This window comes from Bos taurus, chromosome 1, assembly GCF_002263795.3.
Source record: "Bos taurus isolate L1 Dominette 01449 registration number 42190680 breed Hereford chromosome 1, ARS-UCD2.0, whole genome shotgun sequence".
NCBI lineage: Eukaryota > Metazoa > Chordata > Mammalia > Artiodactyla > Bovidae > Bos > Bos taurus.
This window is the reverse complement of record NC_037328.1, coordinates 136,813,776-136,834,457: the sequence shown is the minus strand read 5'-3', so window position 1 is coordinate 136,834,457 and position 20,682 is coordinate 136,813,776. Positions and strand designations below refer to the sequence as shown.

The 20,682-nt window shown below is 39.3% G+C and overlaps 1 protein-coding gene across 3 annotated transcripts in view; it reads right to left on the bottom strand.

Moving 5' to 3' along the window:
- Positions 1-19,690, bottom strand: part of NPHP3 (nephrocystin 3) — a 56,358-nt gene extending 36,668 nt beyond the window's left edge. Inside the window, exons 1-7 of one of the 3 annotated variants that reach the window (XM_005201951.5) lie at positions 19,226-19,690; positions 17,264-17,389; positions 16,403-16,553; positions 14,498-14,650; positions 13,176-13,309; positions 11,422-11,582; positions 191-347 (exon numbers count right to left, since the gene is read on the bottom strand). In XM_005201951.5, coding sequence (XP_005202008.1) covers positions 191-347; positions 11,422-11,582; positions 13,176-13,309; positions 14,498-14,650; positions 16,403-16,553; positions 17,264-17,389; positions 19,226-19,621 — 1,278 coding nt within the window. In that variant the 5' untranslated portion in view covers positions 19,622-19,690. The remainder of the gene's footprint in view (positions 1-190; positions 348-11,421; positions 11,583-13,175; positions 13,310-14,497; positions 14,651-16,402; positions 16,554-17,263; positions 17,390-19,225) is intronic. The other 2 variants (NM_001192152.1, XM_005201950.5) reach the window with 2 other exon arrangements.
- Positions 19,691-20,682: the final 992 nt, after the last annotated feature.

Sequence of the window (20,682 nt, the reverse complement as noted above, 5' to 3'; positions counted from 1 at the left end):
CCCCACCTCACTCTAAGTGAGAAAAACCAAGGTTTTTCAGGATTGGCTCACGTCCCCTCACTCACTCTGCTCCAGCCACACTAGCGTCCTTCCTTTCCTCAAACATGCCAGGCTCACTCCCACCTCATGGCTTTTGTCCCAGCACACTGCTCTCCCAAGCATGTTCTTAAAAACAACCTATGAATTTTACCTTGGCTTTGCTGGTCTTGTTCAGGTTAGAAACTTGATCAATCAGTTGCTGGACAGAGTCAGAACTGACTTTCCCATCCTCCAAACGATGATAAATTAATCGTGGTTTGCCTTCAGGGTTTTTCAGAAAAGCTTCTTCACAGTCTTCCAATAAAAGACTAGATTGGAAATCAGTATTTCTTGTGCTACACTGCACTGTGGCAGCACACAGATAGTCTATTAACCTAAGTCCCAAGAAGGGGATTTCCTACAATGACAAGCGGCCAGGAAATGCCCTGCTGCAGAACAAGTGAAACTTTCCAAAAATGGATGTTTTTTATAGCTTTGTTCTAGCTTATATTAAAGTACAGTATATTCACTAGCAGACAGAGTAGACAATAGCAGACAAAAATTGGGCAATAAATTAAATTTAAAATCATACATAAATTTATTTAAATATAATTTTTTAAAACAACTTCTCAAAAATACTGTTAAACATTGCTCAAAATAATGCACCAGACTCATGACACTTTGCAAATAAATGGAAAACCTAATTCCATATACAATTATATAATTCTCAAGTTAAAACACAAATATTATCAGCCTCAAGGTTTCAAGATTTTCTCTCCTCTAGTCCTTTAGCCTTTACTCATCCAGTAAATGATCTGAATCCTTATACCCCAGATACACTGTAAGAAAGATCCAGAGGCAAATGAGAAAGGCTAGAAAGGCTAGGTAAAAATCTTGACCAAGGTAAAGGTTAAAAAGAAATTCTGTTACAATGTACTATAACTATAACTATAGTTTGTACTATTCCTATTTAAATTCTAGAAATCTTACAGACTATTAGCATTTTCTATATCACAAGGAAAACTATAAATTTCCCTTTCTAAAAGGCATTAAATCAAAATTTGTCTAGGGAGGCAAATAAGTACTGTATATACAAGGGAAAGCAATTATACGATTCAGAATCTTCATTAAAAAACTAAAATACCAGCCCTAATACAAAACAGAAGAAAAAACAAAGAGGAAAACCAAAAAAAAAAAACAACATGGTTGCAAAGATTAAAGAATTAACGAGAAAAACAACAAATGACATATACTACCACCTGAGATAAAATGTTACCCAGATGTTAAATATAAAACAGGATATATTCTTAATAAATATAAAAACAAAACAAGAAAGGAAAACAGGGAGGGGAGGTAAAGAACTCCAACTAGAGGAAATCAAGTTGAAGGAATCCTCAAACTTGTTTTGTGAAAAGGTTCCTTGACTAGGTGGTTCCCCGGCCACCTGGCCTCTGGCTATCCAGACTACACTCTATAGTCTTAAGGATCAAGGATGGGTTATACTGCAGAGTCTCTTGTAAAGCTTAGGGCTCCAAACACTTCCATACACAGTTAAAGTCAGAGTTGGTCCTCAATAAAAAGAAAAAATGCTTTGGAAAGATTAAATACAATCAGATAGAAAGTATAGAAAGAAAAACTAACCCCTTATTTAACCTTCTATCTATCCTATTCTGTCTTCTATCTATATATCTAACTGGTGAAAAAAAAGAAAAACTTTGTTTGCAGATTAGATTCATTGGTGTGATTATATTCACATTATAAGAAAACTGCTCACTTTACAGGATTTAAGTAGTTACCTCCTCAGCAAATTAAAAGTATGATTTAACACTTATACAAGTGTTCAAGTGCCTCTCAATCTGTATATGAACAAAGAAAATAATGAAGGTTAACGCTAATTACTGAAATCAGGGGTCACCACCCTTTTTTGTGAAGAGTCAGCTAGCCAACATTTTAGGCTTTGCAGTACACACTGTCTCTGCCGAAATAATCAACGCTGGTGGTACACTGTGAAAGCGGCTGTAGACAATACACAAATAAAGGAACGTATCTGTGTTCCAGTAAAATTTTATTTATAAAAACAGGTGACTGGCTGGATTTGACTTGAGGGCCATGGTTTGCTAAACCCTGATTAAAATGATCTTACATTAATGATGTTAATCTTATAACCTATCAAAAACAAGCCTAACAGTGTGAAACTTTTTATTAATATTTCCTTGGAAGAAAAGTTATGAACAACCTAGATAGCATATTGAAAAGCAGAGACATTACTTTGCCAACAAAGGTCCATCTAGTCAAGGCTATGGTTTTTCCAGTGGTCATGTATGGATATGAGAGTTGGACTGTGAAGAAAGCTGAGTGCTGAAGAATTGATGCTTTTGAACTGTGGTGTTGGAGAAGACTCTTGAGAGTCCCTTGGACTGCAAGGAGATCCAACCAGTCCATCCTAAAGGAGATCAGTCCTGGGTGTTCATTGGAAGGAATGATGCTGAAGCTGAAACTCCAGTACTTTGGCCACCTCATGCGAAGAGTTGAGTCATTCAAAAAGACCCTGATGCTGGGAGGGATAGGGGGCAGGAGGAGAAGGGGACGATAGAGGATTAAATGGCTGGAATGCATCACCAACTTGATAGACATGAGTTTGGGTAAACCCCGGGAATTGGTGATGGACAGAGTGGCCCAGTGTGCTGTGATCCATGGGGTTGCAAAGAGTTGGACATGACTGAGCAAACCTAGATAGCATATTCAGAAGCAGAGACATTATTTTGCCAACAAAGTTTCATCTAGTCAAGGCTATGGTTTTTCCTGTGGTCATGTATGGATGTGAGAGTTGGACTGTGAAGAAGGCTGAGTGCCGAAGAATTGATGCTTTTGAACTGTGGTGTTGGAGAAGACTCTTGAGAGTCCCTTGGACTGCAAGGAGATCCAACCAGTCCATTCTGAAGGAGATCAGCCCTGGGATTTCTTTGGAAGGAATGATGCTAAAGCTGAAACTCCAGTACTTTGGCCACCTCATGCAAAGAGTTGACTCATTGGAAAAGACTCTGATGCTGGGAGGGATTGGAGGCAGGAGGAGAAGGGGATGACAGAGGATGAGATGGCTGGATGGCATCACTGACTCTATGGACGTGAGTCTGAGTGAACTCCGGGAGTTGGTGATGGACAGGGAGGCCTGGTTGTGCTGCGATTCATGGGGTAGCAAAGAGTCGGACACGATTGAGAGACTGAATTGAACTGAACTGAACTGAAGTATGAAAAGTCATATAATTTTTTGAATTTCAAGGATTGTCTTTGATTATAAGAATGCAATTAGAAAGAGAAAACAAGATAGTGGAGGAGTAGGTGGATGTGGAGTACATCTCTCTCCACAGATACATCAGGAATACACCTTCAGACACAGAAGTGTGTGCAGAACACCAGCTGAGAGCAGACAGGAGTACCAGACCACCAGAAAAGAATATACAGAACCACACAAAAACTCAGTAGGATGAAGGAACTAGGAGGAAAAACAGGAATGTTAGTAGGACTGGACCCATCCACAGCACGTCGGGGACCTGAAGCAGGGGTCCAATCCACACATTGGGGCAACTGTCTGAGTTAGAGGAGAAACATTTATGAGAGTGAACAAGCTGATCTGTGGCAGCCTAAATGCAATGAGAATCAGACAGTCCTTGCCACAGCCATATGCATCCTGGACAAGGACACAGGTCCCCAGAAGGTGCAGCGGCTGAGAGCTGCAACTTAGGGATTGTGGAGCAATCCTAGGGCAAGGGCTGCTGTTGACTGTGGACAGATGGACTGAGGGGATGTGAGGGAGGAGATCGTGGTGGGAAATGCCTGTGAAGGAAAGCCAAGCAGCCATGGAAGCAAGGCAATACTGAGTCACATGTAAGGGTTAGAGCCATCATCATAGCCTCTCTCTCCCCACAGCCAGCATTGGCAGATGAACAATAGAGAGAATGGCCCACCAAGCCCCTGACCTACCTGAACTAGAGTAGGATGCTACCCAGGGTGACTGTTTAAGTGCCTGACTCACCGATCTATAGAGAAGGACCCCAGCCTCTATGTACCTGATGCACTGAACTACAGAGAAGGACCCCAGGCAAGGGAGCCCTCTAAGTGTCTGAATGGATGGAGCTACAGAGAAAGACTAGCCAAAGAGGCCTTCTGATCGCCAGCTACCAGAGACTTGAGAAAAGACTCTGATAGGGCCATAACTCCTGCAGTGAAGGCAGTCTGTGAACCTGCACACTTGGCGCCGCCAAGTCCCTGCAAACCAAGCAGCTGCACCACGTTCATGCTAAACCCTCACTTGGGCAGAGCTGCCACAAGTAAAACAAAGTCTTGCCACTATGCACATGGGGTCGCTTTGGTTATGTCCAACTCTTTGCGACCCTGTGCACTGTGGCCTGCCAGGCTTCTCTATCAGGGGGTCTCTCCAGGCAAGAATACTGGAGCATTTGGGCCATTACTGGTTGCACTCTTCTAGAGCACTATATTTCCTGCTGCCCTAGCTGCCAACTCCCCTGAGTACCTGGTGCTACCAGAACCCCTGCAACCCAAGCAGCTGTACCACCTCTGCAACTGGCCCTCTCTGGGACAGATCCAAGTCCTCCAGGGCAGCCTCAGAAGCAAACCCCAGTGGATGACCAAAGAGGTGGAAATAAAACCACAATTGAAACTCAGGGGCAGGGTGCCTAAGGAAGAAGACCCAAAACCTTCCCACTAGCTGTACAAGTTGCAGATTAAATTCACATGAACAACTAGGCAGACTGTGTGTCTATGGAATGTATAAAAGGACATTGAGAGCTCCCACAAAAGAAAACACACTAGTTCTGACAGCTGTGGACATTGGAGGCAAGAACACACAGGAATCAAACCACATTAGAATCTGAGCTGCCCCCACAGCACGTCCAGAGACCAGCACAGTGTTGGAGGGCATCCTAGGGAGGTGAGGTGGGCTGTGACTCCCAGTGAGGGAAAGGATCTTGACAGCAGTGACTCAAGAAAAACATTTATTATTCTTATGTTTTAACTTGTTCGGTACTTTCTTTTGGATTTTTTTTTCTTTTTCCTTTGTCCCTTTTTCTTTCCTTTCCCCCCAACCCATCCTGTTGTAGTTGTTGATTTTATTGGCATCATGAAATCTAATTAAGCTTTTGATTTTTTTTTTTTTTAAATCATGATTTTCCTTGTTTTAAACCTCTTCTATCTACATTGGGCTTTTGCAGTTCTGTGGAGTTTTGTTTTTTTTTTTTTTCTCTCTCTTCTTTTTTCTTTTTTCTGCCCTTTCCTCTTCCTTTTTTCCCTTTTCTCCTTTTTTAATCTTAGTTTTTTTAAACCTATTATTATTTTCCTACATTTATTCTTTGTTTGCTTTTCCTACTGTTCTTTTCACCTTGAAGTTAAGCTTTAATGTATATAAGTCTCCTTTATCTACCTCTGTTTAATTTTGCATATCTATTCTTTCTTTCTTTCCTTTCCTCTCAACATATTTGTTAGTTTTATTTTCATTGCTTTATTCCCCACTTGGCATCTTGCTTTAGTTTTGTTTTCTAGTTTGTGCTTTAGTTAGCTTAGTTCTTAACCATTAGATATAATTTTTGTTTTCCTTTGTTTGCTTGGTCAATCTATTGAACTTTATTTTTCTTGGACTGTTTTGATTTTGCTTATGGGTGTATATGTATATGTGTATATTCCATTATTTTAATTATTATTTGCCTGATTTTGTAACTGCCATTTATCTGGGTTTCATCTTTGGTTTCTTGTTTTGGGGTATTTGTTTTAATCTCACTTAATGCCATAACAAACCACTTGTGGAATATTTGATCCTGACCAGAGATCAAGCCCTGAGCCTTTGGAGTGGGAGTACTGATTCCAAGACCCTAGATTACCAGAGAACTAACCCTCTGGAGTATCAAATAGCGAGAACTCCTGCAAAGGAAACCACCTGAATACAAGACCCAGCATCACCCAACCACCAGTAGTACCCTATGAAGGACACTTCATCCAAACAACAAACAAAAATACAAACCCAGTCATCAGCAGACAGGATTACCACCTCACTCAGCCTTGCCCATCAGAGGAAAAACAAACAAATAAAAAAAAACTTGGCACAAATCTCACCCTATACAAAGCTTACACAAACCACTGCACCAACCATAGTGGGGCAGAAACCAAAAGGAAGAAAGAATTCAACCTTGAAGCCTGGGGAAAGGAGACATCAAACACAGTAAGTTTAAATAAAAAGAATGAAAAGGAAGAGAAATAATGCACAAATGAAGGAACAAACTAGAAACACAGAAGTCCAAATAAGTGAAGAGGAAACAGGCAAATTAGCTGAAAAACAATTCAGAATAATGATAGTAAAGATGATCAAAAACTTTGAAAATAGAACAGAGAAAATGCAAGAATCAATTAACAAAGACCTAGAAGAATTAAGGAATAAAGATACAGAGACAAACAACACAATTACTGAAATTAAAAATAGAAGGAATCAGTAGCAGAATATCTGAAGCACAAGAAGGAATCAGTGTGCTAGAAGATAAAATGGTGGAAATAACTTATGAAGAGCAGAATAAAGTAAAAAGAATAAAAAGAACTGAGGGTAGTCTCAGAGACCTCTGGGACAATATCAAACACACTAATATTCAAATTATAGGGGTTCCAGAAGATGAGAAAAAGAAAGAGTATGAGAAAAATTTTGAAGAGATTAGAGTTGAAAATTTCCCCAACATGGAAAAGGGTCTCTCAATCAAGTCCAAGAGGTGCAAAGAGTCCCATACAGGATAAATCCATGGAGAAACATGCCAAGACACACACTAATCAAAGTAACAAAGATTAAACACAAAGAAAGAATATTAAAATCAGCAAGGGAAAAGCAACAAGTAACGTACAAGGAAACCCCATACGTTTAACAGCTGATCTTTCAGCAGAAATTCTGCAGGCCAGAAGGGAATGGGAGGATATATTAAAAGTACTGAAAAAGGAAAAATCTACAACAAAGATTACTCTACCCAGCAAGGATCTCATTCAAAACTGATGGAAAATCCAAAGCTTTTCAGACAAGCAAAAGTTAAGAGAATTCAGTACCAACAAACCAGCTTTACAACAAATGTTAAAGGGACTTATATAGTCAAGAAATACAAGAGAAGAAAAAGATCTACAAAATAAAACCACAAAAAATTAAGAAAATGGCAATAGGAACATATATATCAATAATTACTTTACTGTAAATGGATTATATGCTCCAATCCATTCAGGCTGGCTGAATGGATACAAAAACAAGACCCATTTATATGCTGTTTACAAGAAACCCATTTCAGACCTAAAGACACATATAGACTGAAACTGAGAGGATGGAAAAATATTTTCCATGCAAATGGAAAACAAAAGAAAGCTGGAGTAACATCCTCATAGCAGATAAAATAGAATTTAAAATAAAGAATATTACAAGAGATAAGGAAGGACACTACAGAATGATTAAGGGATCAATCCAAGAGGAAGACATAACAACTGTCAATATCTATGCACCCAACATAGGAGCACCTCAATATGTAAGGCAAACACTAACACATAAAAGGAGAAACTGACACTAACACAATAATACGATTACTACTGTAGGAGACTTTAACACCCCACTCACAAGAATGGACAGATCATCAAAACAGAAAATTAATAAGGAAACACGTCTTAAATGATACATCAGATGAGATGGTTTTCATTGATATCTTTAGGACATGCCATCCAAATGCAGAAAAATACACCTTCTTCTCAACTGCACATGGAACATTCTCCACGATAGACCACATCTTGGGTCACAAATCAAACCTCAGTAAATTTAAGAAAACTGAAGTCATATCAAGCATCCTGACCACAATGCTATGAGACTAGATATCAATTATAAGGAGAAAAATGTAAAACATACAAACACATGAAGATTAAACAATATGTTTCCAAATAACCAATGGTTTACTGAAGAAATGAAAAGGGAAATTAAAAAAAATTTAGATACAAAGAACAATGAAAATATGACAACTCAAAACCTATGGGATCCAGCAAAAGCAATTCTAAGAGGAAAGTTGATAGCAATACAATCCTGCCTCGAAAAACAAGAAAAACATTGAATAGGCAACCTAACTTTACACCTAAAACAATTGGAAAAAGAACAAAAAACCCCAAACATAGCAGAAGGAAAGAAATCATAAAGATCAGAGCAGAAATAAATGAGAAAGGAATGAAAGAAACAACAGTAAAGATTAATAAAACTAAAAGCTGGTTCTTTGAAAAGATAAACATAATTGACAAACCTTTAGCCAGACTCATCAAGAACAAAAGAGAGAAGAGTCAAATCAACAAAATTAGAAGTGAAAAAGGAGAGGTTACAACAGACAATGCAGAAATACAAAGAATTATAGAGACTATTATGAACAACTATATGAATAACCTGGAAGAAATAGATAGATTCTTAGAATAGAAACAGAAATTATGAACAAGCCAATGACAAGCACTGAAGTTGAAGCCGTGATCAAAAATCTCCCAAAACAAAGCCCAGGACCAGATGGTTTCACAGAAGAATTCTATCAAACATTCAGAGAAGCACTAATGCCTATCCTTCTAAAACCATTTCAAAAAATTGCAGAGGAAGATTTGCAAACTCATTCTACGAGGCCAACATCACCCTGATACCAAAACCAGACAAAGACAACCCCCCAAAAAAGAAAACTACAGGCCAATATCACTGATGAACATAGATGCAAAAATCCTCAACAAAATTTAGGAAACAGAATTCGGGAACACATTAAAAAGCTCATACACCATGATCAAGGTGGGTTTATTCCAGGGATGCAAGGATTCTTCAATATACACAAATCAATCAATGTGATACACCATATTAACCAATTGAAAGATAAAAACCATATGATAATCTTAGATGCAGAAAATGCCTTTGACAAAATCCAGCACCCATTTATGATTAAAACTCTTCAAACAATAGGCATAGAAGGAGCCTACCTCAACATAGTAAAATCTATATATGATAAGCCTACAGCAAATAGTAAAAAAACTAAAAGCATTCCCCCTAAAATCAGGAACAAGACAAGGGTATCCACTTTCACCACTATTATTCAACATTGTTTCGGAAGTCCTAGCTACAGCAATCAGAGAAGAAAAAGAAATAAAAAGAATCCAGATTGGAAAAGAAGAAGTAAAGCTCTCACTGTTTGCAGATGACATGATACTGTACATAAAAAACCCTAAAGATACTATCAGAAAATTACTAGAGCTAATCAGTGAATTTAGCAATGTCACAGGATACAAAATCAATACACAGAAATCAATTGCATTTCTATATACTAACAATGAAAAATCAGAAAGAGAAATTAAGCAATCAATATTATTCACCATTGCAACAAAATAATAAAATATCTAGGAATAAACTTACCTAAAGAGACAAAAGAAGTGTACACAACAATTATAAGACACACTGATGAAAGAAATCAAAGATGACATAAACAGATGAAGAGATATTCCATGTTCCTGGGTAGGAAAAATCAATATTGTGAAAATGACTATACTACCAAACACAAGCCACAGATTCAATGTGATCCCTATCAAATTGCCAATGGCATCTTTCACAGAACTAGAACAAAAAATTTCACAATTCATATGCAAACCCAAAAGACCCCAAATAGCCAAAGCAGTCTTGAGAAAGAAGAATGGAGCTGGAGGAGTCAACCTTCCTGACTTCAGGTTATACTACAAAGCTACAGTCATCAAGACAGTATGGTACTGACACAAAAACAGAAATATAGACCAATGGAACAAGATAGAGAGCCCAGAAATAAATCCACACACGTATGGGTACCTTATTTTTGACAAAGGAGACAAGAATATACAATGGGGCAAAGACAGCCTCTTCAATAAATGGTGCTGGGAAAACTGGACAGCTACATGTAAATGACTGAAATTAGAACACTTCCTAACACCATACACAAAGATAAACTCAAAATGGTTTAAAGACCTAAATGTAAGATCAGAAACTATAAATCTCTTAGAGGAAAACATAGCCACAACACTCGATGACACAAATCAAAGCTATGACCCACCTCCTAGAGTAACGGAAATAAAAACAAAAACAAACAAATGGGCCCTGATTAAACTTAGAAGCTTTTGCAGAGCAAAGGAAACTATAAGCAAGGTGAAAAGACAACCATCAGAATGGGAGAAAATAATAGCAAAGGAAACAACTGACAAAGCATTAATTTCCAAAATACACAAGCAGCTCATATAACTCAATACCAGAAAAGCAAACAACCCAATCAAAAAGTGGGAAAAAGACCCAAAGAGACATTTCTCCAAAGAAGACATACAGATGGCTAACAAACACATGAAAAGAGGCTCAACATTGCTCATTATTAGAGAAAAGCAAATCAAAACTACAATGAGATATCTCCTCACACTGGTCAAATGGCCATCATCAGAAAGTCAACAAACAATAAATGTGGGAGAAGGTGTGGAGAAAAGGGAACCCTCTTGAACTGCTGGTGGTAATGTAAATTGATACAACCACTATGGAAAACGGTATGGAGATTCCTTAAAAGACTAGGAATAAATCCACCTTATGACCCAGCAATCCCACTCCTACCCATAAACCCTAAGGAAACCAAAACTGAAAAGGACGCATGTACCCCATTGTTGATTGCAGCGCTATTTATAATAGCTAGAACATGGAAGCAACCTAGATGTCCATCGATAGATGAATGGATAAAGAAGTATCCATTACTTCTTATACATATAACGCAATGGAATATTACTCAGCCATAAAAAGGAACATATTTGAGTCAGTTCTAATGAGGTGGACGAACTGAACCTATAGCTTATTATACAGAGTGAAGTAGGTCAGAAAGAGAAAGATAAGTATTGTATACAAATGCATATATATGGAATTTAGAAAAATGGTACTGAAGAATTTATTTGCAGTGCAGCAGTGGAGAAACAGATATAGAGAATAGACTTATGGACAAGGGGGAAGGGGAGGAGAAGGTGAGACGTATGGGGAGAGTAACATGGAAACTTACATTACCATATATAAAATAGATAGCAAACAGGAATTTGCTGTATGTCTCAGGAAACTCAAACAGGGGCTCTGTATCAACCTAGAGGAGTAGGATGGGGAGGGCAATGGGAGGGAGGTTCAAAATGGAGGGGATATATGTATACCTGTGGCTGATTCATGTTGAGGTTTGACAGAAAACTACAAAATTCTGTAAAGCAATTATTCTTCAATTAAAAAATAAATAAATTAAAAAAAAATGCAATTAGAACTTATGTTTCAAGTTCATTTGGCAAACTTAATTCTATTTACAAGTTTAACCCTTATAATAAATTATAGAATTTTCTGCTTACCTTGGTAAGGTTAAATGAATGAATAAAATAACTAATGAACTTTTCTCAATTTCCCATTTTCTTACAGCGAGGTATTGATTTTCAATATCTATTGGAAAATACACAGCATGGAAAAAATATCCCATTGTCTCACACATTCTCTTAAGTTTAGGTGAGTAATCCTAAAAACAAATTGAAACACAAGATAGCACAGCTTATTTAACTGAAGATCTAGTCAGCTTCATACTACTTAAATCAAAAAACATGCTTTATCACAAGTTATGTTGGATAGTCTCTGATTTAAAACTAAAAAAATCATAATCACATTTAAAAAAAATCTTTAAGAGGAAAGGCAAATTTCTTTATAAATTGAAAATAGTAATAGCTTAGCAGCTTGGCTGTTTCCTAGTTCAGAAAATGATTTATCTCATAATAAAACTTAAAACAACAGGAGAACAGTATTAAGTTCTTTTGCCGTGGTATATATTTTTATTATTATTCTTACAAATAACTTCTGTTTATTGTTACAGGGTGCCAAACATAAATCCATAAATTTATATAGTAAAAAGTGTCTGTCATGAACACTAAAGCAAACAGATATAAAATAAAAATATGCTGGTCTATTACAAATTATCAAAGAGCTGACTCATTTGAAAAGACCCTGATGCTGGGAAAGACTGAAGGCAAGAGAAGGGGATGACAGAGTATGAGATGGTTGGATGTTATCACCGACTCAATGGACATGAGTTTGAGTGAACTCTGGGAATTGGTGATAGACAGGGAGGCCTGGCATGCTGCAGTCCATGGGGTCGCAGAGAGTCGGACACAACTGAGCAACTGAACTGATAAGAAATTAACTTACTTAGTAATGTTGATTATTACTATACAATAAATTAGTGATTCCCTCAACATGTATTTGTGAATAATGTATACTCAGTTAGTGAGTAGAAGCTTTGGTTTTCAAAATACTTTGTCTGTTTGCCAAAATTATCAAAAAGGAAAGCTAAATGGACTTATTAATCAACAATCTGGAGGATGCTAATATTGAAGGTATTACATGTGCCACATATATTTATTGAAAATTCAGTTAGAAAGGTAATTGGTGAACTTTTCTGTGAAGAGCCAGATGGCAAATTAATAATAGTTTAAGAACCTGCCTGTTTGGGCAGAGGTTTTTGTGGTGCATTTAGGTGCCACTATAATTTTATTCTGCCATTAATGTGAAACAACCAGAGACAACATGTTGTGTGTGGCTGTGTTCTAATAAAAATTTATAGACAAAAAAATTTGAATTTCATATGATTTTCACATCAAAATATTCTTCTTCTGATTTCTTTTTCAATAATTTAAAACCGCAGAAACCAAAGACTTCAGGCCAAATTTGGCCAACAGGCTTTTGTTTGCTGACCCCTGCCTTAGATTAACCCCAATAGCTGCTGTGAAAAATTGAAAATCATGACAAGGACTAAATTTTGTTATAACCTGAAACAGATTCAAGAATAGGGCTGGCAGGGATTAACTAAAGCAGGCACAGCTAAACACTGTGGAGAATGTGTAATGAAGCATTCAAAAGCATAAAGTTTCAAGGACTTAATTTGAATATACTGAAAATACTAAGACATTTTCTTAAGAAAAGCCCAAGATGCTTCCTATTCTTTAAGATGTAATCTTATATGTAGTAAACTATCTGGTTCAGATGCAGTAGTATCATAACCAGAATACAATATTAACTTGTATTTTAAATCACTGAATACAAAATTTATAAATGTCCTTACCTTAAGGAAAAGATCCATTTCGGGCTGGGTTTCATCTGTATGAATGAGGTAACATCTGACAGTGTTACTCCATAGAGAATGTGAAAACAAAGGGGTAACTTGTAATAAACTAGCCACAGCAATATCCCAGTCATCTGAAAATAAAATTTCTCATAAGTTCCCCAAAAGAATTATTAGAAGACCATATGATGTCTGAAAGTCTGAAAAACCACAACAGACATCATAGAATAATTTCTTATCTCACTTGTAATACTGACATAACTTCTAGAATAACATATTAGAAGGCAATCAGTTCTCTAATCTCAAATTCTATCCTGGGGTTTAAAGCAATCAAAGTCACCAGTGGTCTCTGCTGGGGTACCCATGGCTCCAGTCAAATGTCAGGGAACTAGGCCATATGGGCTGTTCCGTTAATTTGTAACTTGAGGAAGGCCTATGCTCCCAGACTGGTTTTACTTGTTTATTATTCTTGAAATATACTGAGTCAAAAAGAAAGTTCAAGAATGGTATAAAATGAAAAGTAACTTAAAGATAGTGAGAATGAATATTTTAAGACATATTTGACTAATTGAAAATGCATTATTTAAAAAATAATTTTCATTTTGCTAATAGATAAATAATTTCATAGTTTTAAGAAAAGAATGGAGCTACTTATAATATCTCAGGTCTGCTGTGGTACTGAAATTCTGAACAGATCTTAAGAGCTGTTTTGAATACCAAATTATACAAAGATAATGAATAAAACTGGGCTTCCCAGGTGGTGTTATTGGTAAAGAACCCGCCTGCCAGTGCAGGAGACATAAGAAATGCAGGCTCGATCCCTGGATCAGGAAGATCCCCTGGAGGAGGGCATGGCAACCCACTTCAGTATTCTTGCCTGGAGAATCCCATGCACAGAGGAGCCTGGCAAGCTGCGGTCCATAGGGTGCACATGTGACTGAACGACTTAGCACACATGCACACATAACTTTTCAATACCATCAAAGATGCAAAAGAAAAGACGAAAACTACTGTTTTTCAGCTGACCTACATTAAACTCTCACTACTCAACTAAAACACCTGAGAATCCAGACCAAAATTTCAGTTATTAGAACTTATTGGTCAGTCAGGCTGGGGGACACTATCTGATCCTGATGTGAATTATGTAACTTCATCCTTCCTGATCAGTGACAAGTACCAGAACATAATGGCCTGACAGTGGACGACACCCAGAAAACAAGTCTCCTGCTCTGCTGATGGCAGTTCTCCCAGCACAAGACTGTAGTACACAAACAGTCATTGCCATTAACTAAGCTAATTAGCCATGGTAATTAGCCATTTACCTCTGTTGACATTAGCAAACGGTCCTTCCACGTCTATAGAACTATGGGCGAACTCAGGGCCCCGGAAGGACTGCTGAAGCTGGATCATACTCCCTATGGAAGGCTCACTTCCCAAGGCTCCACCAGTCCAATATTCGCACTGGGTTCCAGCAGCTGTAAAGCAGATTTCATCGGATGAAAACCAAATAATATTGAAACTTCAAAACCTTATCAAATATATTCAACAGGATTTCTAATCCAAAAAAGTACTATAAGATTATAAATACAACAAATATTCAAACTTTGATTTTGAAATCAAAAGAATAATTCTGAAAGTACTTTGCCACCAACTTCTGGCATGTTCTAAGGTGGTAGTTAACACAGTTTTGGTTATCTCAATCTTAAAAGGGGGATTAAAGAGAGACAGATGAAAAGAAATTAGGAATACAATAACCAAAGAAATTATAATAACAGAGAGGAATTAAAAACACTCCCCAACAAAAATTTCTAAAAAACTTTTATAACCATATGATTTATGTATCAGTGTAAAATTTGAAGGGAAGAATTTCAAAGGAAGACTATTACTGGCACACCAGTAATTGATATTGGCAATTCATTAGGATATAAGCTAAAGACGTAAAGAGTACATTCTCTTTAACCTCCCAGAGGAAAAAAATTAATGTCTGAATTAATGAGTACTTAAACACACATTTTTAAAATAAGTAATATTTGCTATAACATGGAGTCCTTGACTAAACTTAAGTAAACTGGTATTTGGGTGAAAATCTCTGGCAAAACTGATTTTTATTTGTAGGTGACAAATAATGAGCAATATTCCCTCAAGCATTCCTTCTTCATGTTTATATCAAAATAGGAGGAAAGACCTAGCAGGAAATATTAACTTGTTTTTATTAACTTGCCAAGAGAATTAGAATATAATAGTTTTGAAACACTGTATATTTTAACATATGTCAACACTGAAATAACCACTAAGACTAATGTGTTAGTCATAATAAGCCATTATTCGCCTTTTTTTCCTCAAAAGTTAGTAGATTTCAATGGTACTAAAATGCAAATTAAGAGGGGATTATCAATTGCCATATTTCACTCCAAAATACATTAATTTGGAAGAATATAACTACAGTTTTTTTTTTATAAATGGGAGAGTGGCTTCATTTTCCTACTACATTTAAAATAGAATATTGTTCAATATCAATCACATTTCAATATTATTTCCTATTAACATAGTGGACATTTTCATTCTATGATTCTGAGTTTTTCTTTATTTCTAGAAAGACATTTAATATGTTTAATTATAAAACAAAAACTTTAAAATATTTCAAAAAACTGTATTGGAAACCACTTGCTGAAACATCATGTAGATACTCTGATAGCTGCAAGAATACATCCATTATGTGGGAAAATGTAACAAAAACTACTAACTTTCTCCAACATCCATTCTCCCTTTCTTTCTTTAATGACACAGCCCCAAACTTTATGTGCATACATGGCTCTCCTACTAATAATTACACTTTCCCATCTTCCTAGGTAGAGGAAGGTATAGGCCAAAGGGGTTTGAGCAGGAGTAATGCGTGTATCTTTCAGATTGTGCTTTCAAGGAAAGTAATGTATTCCCCCACTCCCTCTAGCTAAATTGTATATATGATGGGACTTGGAGGGGCTATCTTAGACCAGAGAGAGAAAAGCTATGGGTTAAGGCTGGCAAACAACAAGATAGAAGGAACCTCAGCTTCTACACCATGGACTTCTATAGAAAAGACCTGTTATAACATGAGAAAGAGAAAGAGCAACTCTATTTGTAACAGCAATTACTTATCAGTACAAGGATTCAAAGTTGACTCTACAATCATTATACCTATTAATATATTGATATCTCAAAACATTATAAATAGGAAATAAACTTACCAGTAACATCTGTACAGTTGTCATCTGAATCAGACTCTCCAGGATCAAATACATGGATCCCCTGAGCCTGTAGCCTCTGAAGTTTGCTCTCCAACTCTCGCTTGGCCCTCAATAAATCCTGAATTTCATTTTCCTTGGTCTCCCTAAAAATCTTTAAAAGATGTATTTTAATTTTGAAATCCTTTTCCATAAGCAAAAAGTGATATTATCAACTTTTAAGGGAAAATTCTTTCATTCATAAAATCAATATTCATTTGGTCCTTGATCTCCTCTTTTGTAAGGTGAATACCTCTCTGTCACTGTTTTGTAACTGGAACCCAGTGGAATTCCAGGAGGATATATCTAAGGTGAGGGGCTGCCGTGTGTGCTACCTGATGTTTAGCAAATTTGTCCCCCTCCCACTTATTGCCCTCCTGGAGGAGGGCATGGCTACCCACTCCGATATTCTTGACTGGAGAATCCCATGGAGCGAGGAGCCTGGTGGGCTACAGTCCATAGGGTCACAGAGTTGGACATGACTGGAGTGACTTAGCGTGTACACTTATTGCCAGTAATGCTCTCCCAAAGGATACATTCTCAAATATTTCTAAATGCTCTCCCCTAATATAACCCTTGCCTCTCCCCACCCCCTTTAAAATGTTCACTTTTATACCTTTTCTTTGAAACTATCTCAAGTTTACCTGGTCCAACTCAAATACTTCAAAAGTAAAAAGTATTTACTTTTTATAAGACTTTAACTCTTATACCTTTCATGACTCCTACATCATTTACTTCTATTTACTCATCACAGTATTATATGAACTTTTAAAATATATTGCTTTATTCCCTGTCACTGTGGGGATAAAGATGTATGAAATTTACCTTAAATTGCCTCTTAACTTTATCTCTGTCATGTTCAAATGTAGCTGCTCTCTCCATTGCTTGGTATTTTGCTTCTAAAGCACTTTCCTTTTCCCGAAGTATCTTCTGGTAAGTTTTTTGAAGTGCCTGGAAAAATTTACCTTGTTATTTCTAACAAAAATAGCATGCCTCCCAAATTTTACATTATGTTATATGCATATTGGGCTTCCCTGGTGGCTCAGAAGGTAAAAAACCTTCCCTCAATGTGGGAAAACCTGGGTTTGATCCCTGGGTCCAGACGATTCCCTGGAGAAGGAAATGGCAACCCACTCCAGTATTCCTGCTTGGAGAATTCCATGGACAGAGGAGCCTAGCAGGCTATAGTCCATGGGGTAGTCAGATATGACTGAGCAACTAACACTCTCATATACATATTACATATCTCAGAATATGAACAGTCTACTTAGTTTTTCACCAGTTATCAAGAACTGCATACTGCCATTCTATTCAAACATATAATGGGGAAAAAACCCTGCAAATGTGCTTGAATTATAAATGAAGATATTCAACATTAAGCTTCCAATGGAAATTAATACTTTTTCTTTGAAATACTGCACCAGTTCTGAATCTTCACTACAACTCAGTTTTCCCACACAAAATCACAATTTATAAGGTTTAACCTGAAGAATAATTATTTCTGTGAGACTGTGCACTCCTTGGCTCCACGTCATTCCTCTTGCTAGCTCCAAGGCTGATACACTGCAGGTCTTCAGTAAATGTCTGACTGAATGGATTAAATAAATATAGGGTGTGTGTGTGTGTGTGTGTGTTTTAAATGCCTAGGTATATGAAAAAGGAAAAACAAGGTTACATAAGGAATCAGGATTGGTAACAGAAATAACCTGGGCCTGGAACATTTGTCACCCCTTAGTGCACTCTGTCCTGTTGTAATTGCATTTGGGGGGCGGGGTTTAAACGCCTAGGAAGGGTTTGATGAGCTGCCTCAACAGATGTCACCAAAGTCTTTTGTGTATCTGTGTGGTCCTGGCAGACCTACTTCCCTGGAGATTAGCATTTGGTGCTGCTCTGTGCTTAGTTGCTGAGTCGTGTCCAACTCTTTGAGACCCCATGAACTATAGCCCGCCAGGCTCCTTTGTACATGGGGATTCCCCAGGCCAGAATCCTGGAGTGGGTTGCCATTCCCTCTTCCAGGGGATCTTCCCGACCTAGGGATCCAACCAGGGGTTCCTGCATTGCAGGCGGATTCTTTAACAGAGCTTCTCTGAGAGCTCAGTTGGTAAAGAATCTGCCTGCAGTGCAGGAGACCCCAGTTCGATTCCTGGGTCAGGAAGAGCCCCTGGAGAAGGGATAGGCTACCCACTCGAGCACCCGAGTATTCCTGGGTTTCCCTTGTGGCTCAGCTGGTAAAAAATCCGCCCGCAATGTGGAAGACCTGGGTTCAATGTGGAAGACCTGGGTTCAATCCCTGGGTAGGGAAGATCCCCTGAAGAAGGGATAAAGCTACCCACTCCAGTATTCTGGCCTTGAGAATTCCATGGACTATTAAGAGTCGGACACGACTGAGAGACTTTCACTTTCACATTTTCTTTACCAGCTGAGCTACCAGGGAAGCTCCGAGCATTTGCTGCTCCGGGCTAATAGCTTCAAGGTGTCTGAATGAATGGCCCAAAGACAGAAAAAAAAAAAAAAAAAAAGGTAGGTGGGGGAGCTGGTGGTTGTTAAAGAATCAGTTAAGACCGCAAGGCAGTATGTTCTTTCAAAGTAAAACGCAGAGCAGTTTCTGCTTAACTTTCAAAACTTCTTGGTTTGGAGATGAGACAGGACGGACAAGGGACGAAGTCAGGAGTTCAGGGTCCAGTTGGCAGTGCCGCCACGCGGCTGCGGGGCGGTGGGCAGACGGCCCCGGGCCTCAGTTCCCAGGTGTCGCGGTCATCTCCGGTGAGTGCCCGGGCACAGCATTACCTGCAGCTCGGCCCGCAGCCGCTTGTTCTCCGTGTCCAGCTTGGCCTCCCGGCGGCCCATGGATAACAACTCCTGGTTCTTGCTGACCCGGAAGATCTCGTACTCCTTCTTCAGCCGCTCGTACTCAGCAGCCGCGTATTCCAGCTCGGGCACCGACGAGCCAGTAGACTTGAAGCTGGCCCCTAGCAGCCCGCCGCCGCCCGCTCCACGGGGCAGCGAACCCGGCCCGGCTCCCGCAGCCGCCACACCCGCGGCCCGGCGGAACGAGCTGCGCAGCAGGCGGGCCTTGGGCTTCACCTCCACCGGGATCTCACAGGCCTCGCCGCCGCCCGCCCCGTACGTGTCCTCGATCACCTCCCCACCCGCGGGGCTCACGAGCGACGAAGCGGTACCCATGGCGCCGGCTGGCGCTGCTAATCGCCAGCAGGGTAAGAGGAGGGGGCGGGACACGACCAGAGGGACGAGGCGGGGCAGCAGGAAGGGGCGGGGCGAGCATATCAAGGAGGGGCGGGCCAGTGGGCGGGCAAGAAGGACAGGGTGGGGCCAGAGGAGCAGAACGGATGGGGCGGGGCGGGGCGGGACGGGAGGACTGGGTTGGGCTAGGTAGCTGAGCCCGCCTGCGGGTTGCTGCGCAAGGAATCGGCGTGGCGCAGAGTGCAGCAGGGATGTGGCTCTGGCCCGCCACTGCACTTTGTCAGTGCCTATGGGAGGGCGCAAGTAGGCGTCTCACAGTTCCCTCTACCTGGCCAAGACTTCCCCCGGGCGCGTGCCTCACACTGAACTCTGGCCTGAGTCCCCTGTTGCTCCACTTCTGTTGCTGCAGTTTCTGTGCTGCGGCCTTTCCAGACGCCGCTCTCCTCTCGAAGGCAGTTTGCATGCGTGTGTGCTCAGTCGCGTCCCACTCTTTAGGATCCCATGGACTGTAGCCCGCCAGGCTTCTCTGCCCACGGGATTATCCGTGGCAAGAATATCCGCAAGAATACTGGAGTGGGTTTGCCTTTTCCTCCTTTAAGGGATCTTCCCGACCCAGGGATTGAACCCGAAGGCAGTTAGGAAATCAGAAATTTATTGAGCGACTGCTATATGCCTCTCATTATGCATCTCTCAGAATGCCTGCAGTTGGAATGACCAGAGAGACATAGTATCAGCCAAGAAAATGTTTCTAGACTTTACAGCCTGAGACCACCAGTTTCACCTTAGACAAGGTGAAAGTTCGGGTTTTTTGCAACATGGGATATTGGAGACCTGGACTTCAGAGGAATATGGTATATTTAACCCATTAAAGGAAAGGATCCACTATGAGCCATATCATAAAACATGAAGAGATGGGGAAACTTTTAAACTTTTAAGTCAGGAAAAGAGTGGGGTTGTCATCTTCTTGCTTATGCTGTCTTGTGCTCTTGCCCCTCCGCCAAGTTTCTAACCTCTCCAGGTTTGGAACCCGGGGTAGGAGGACA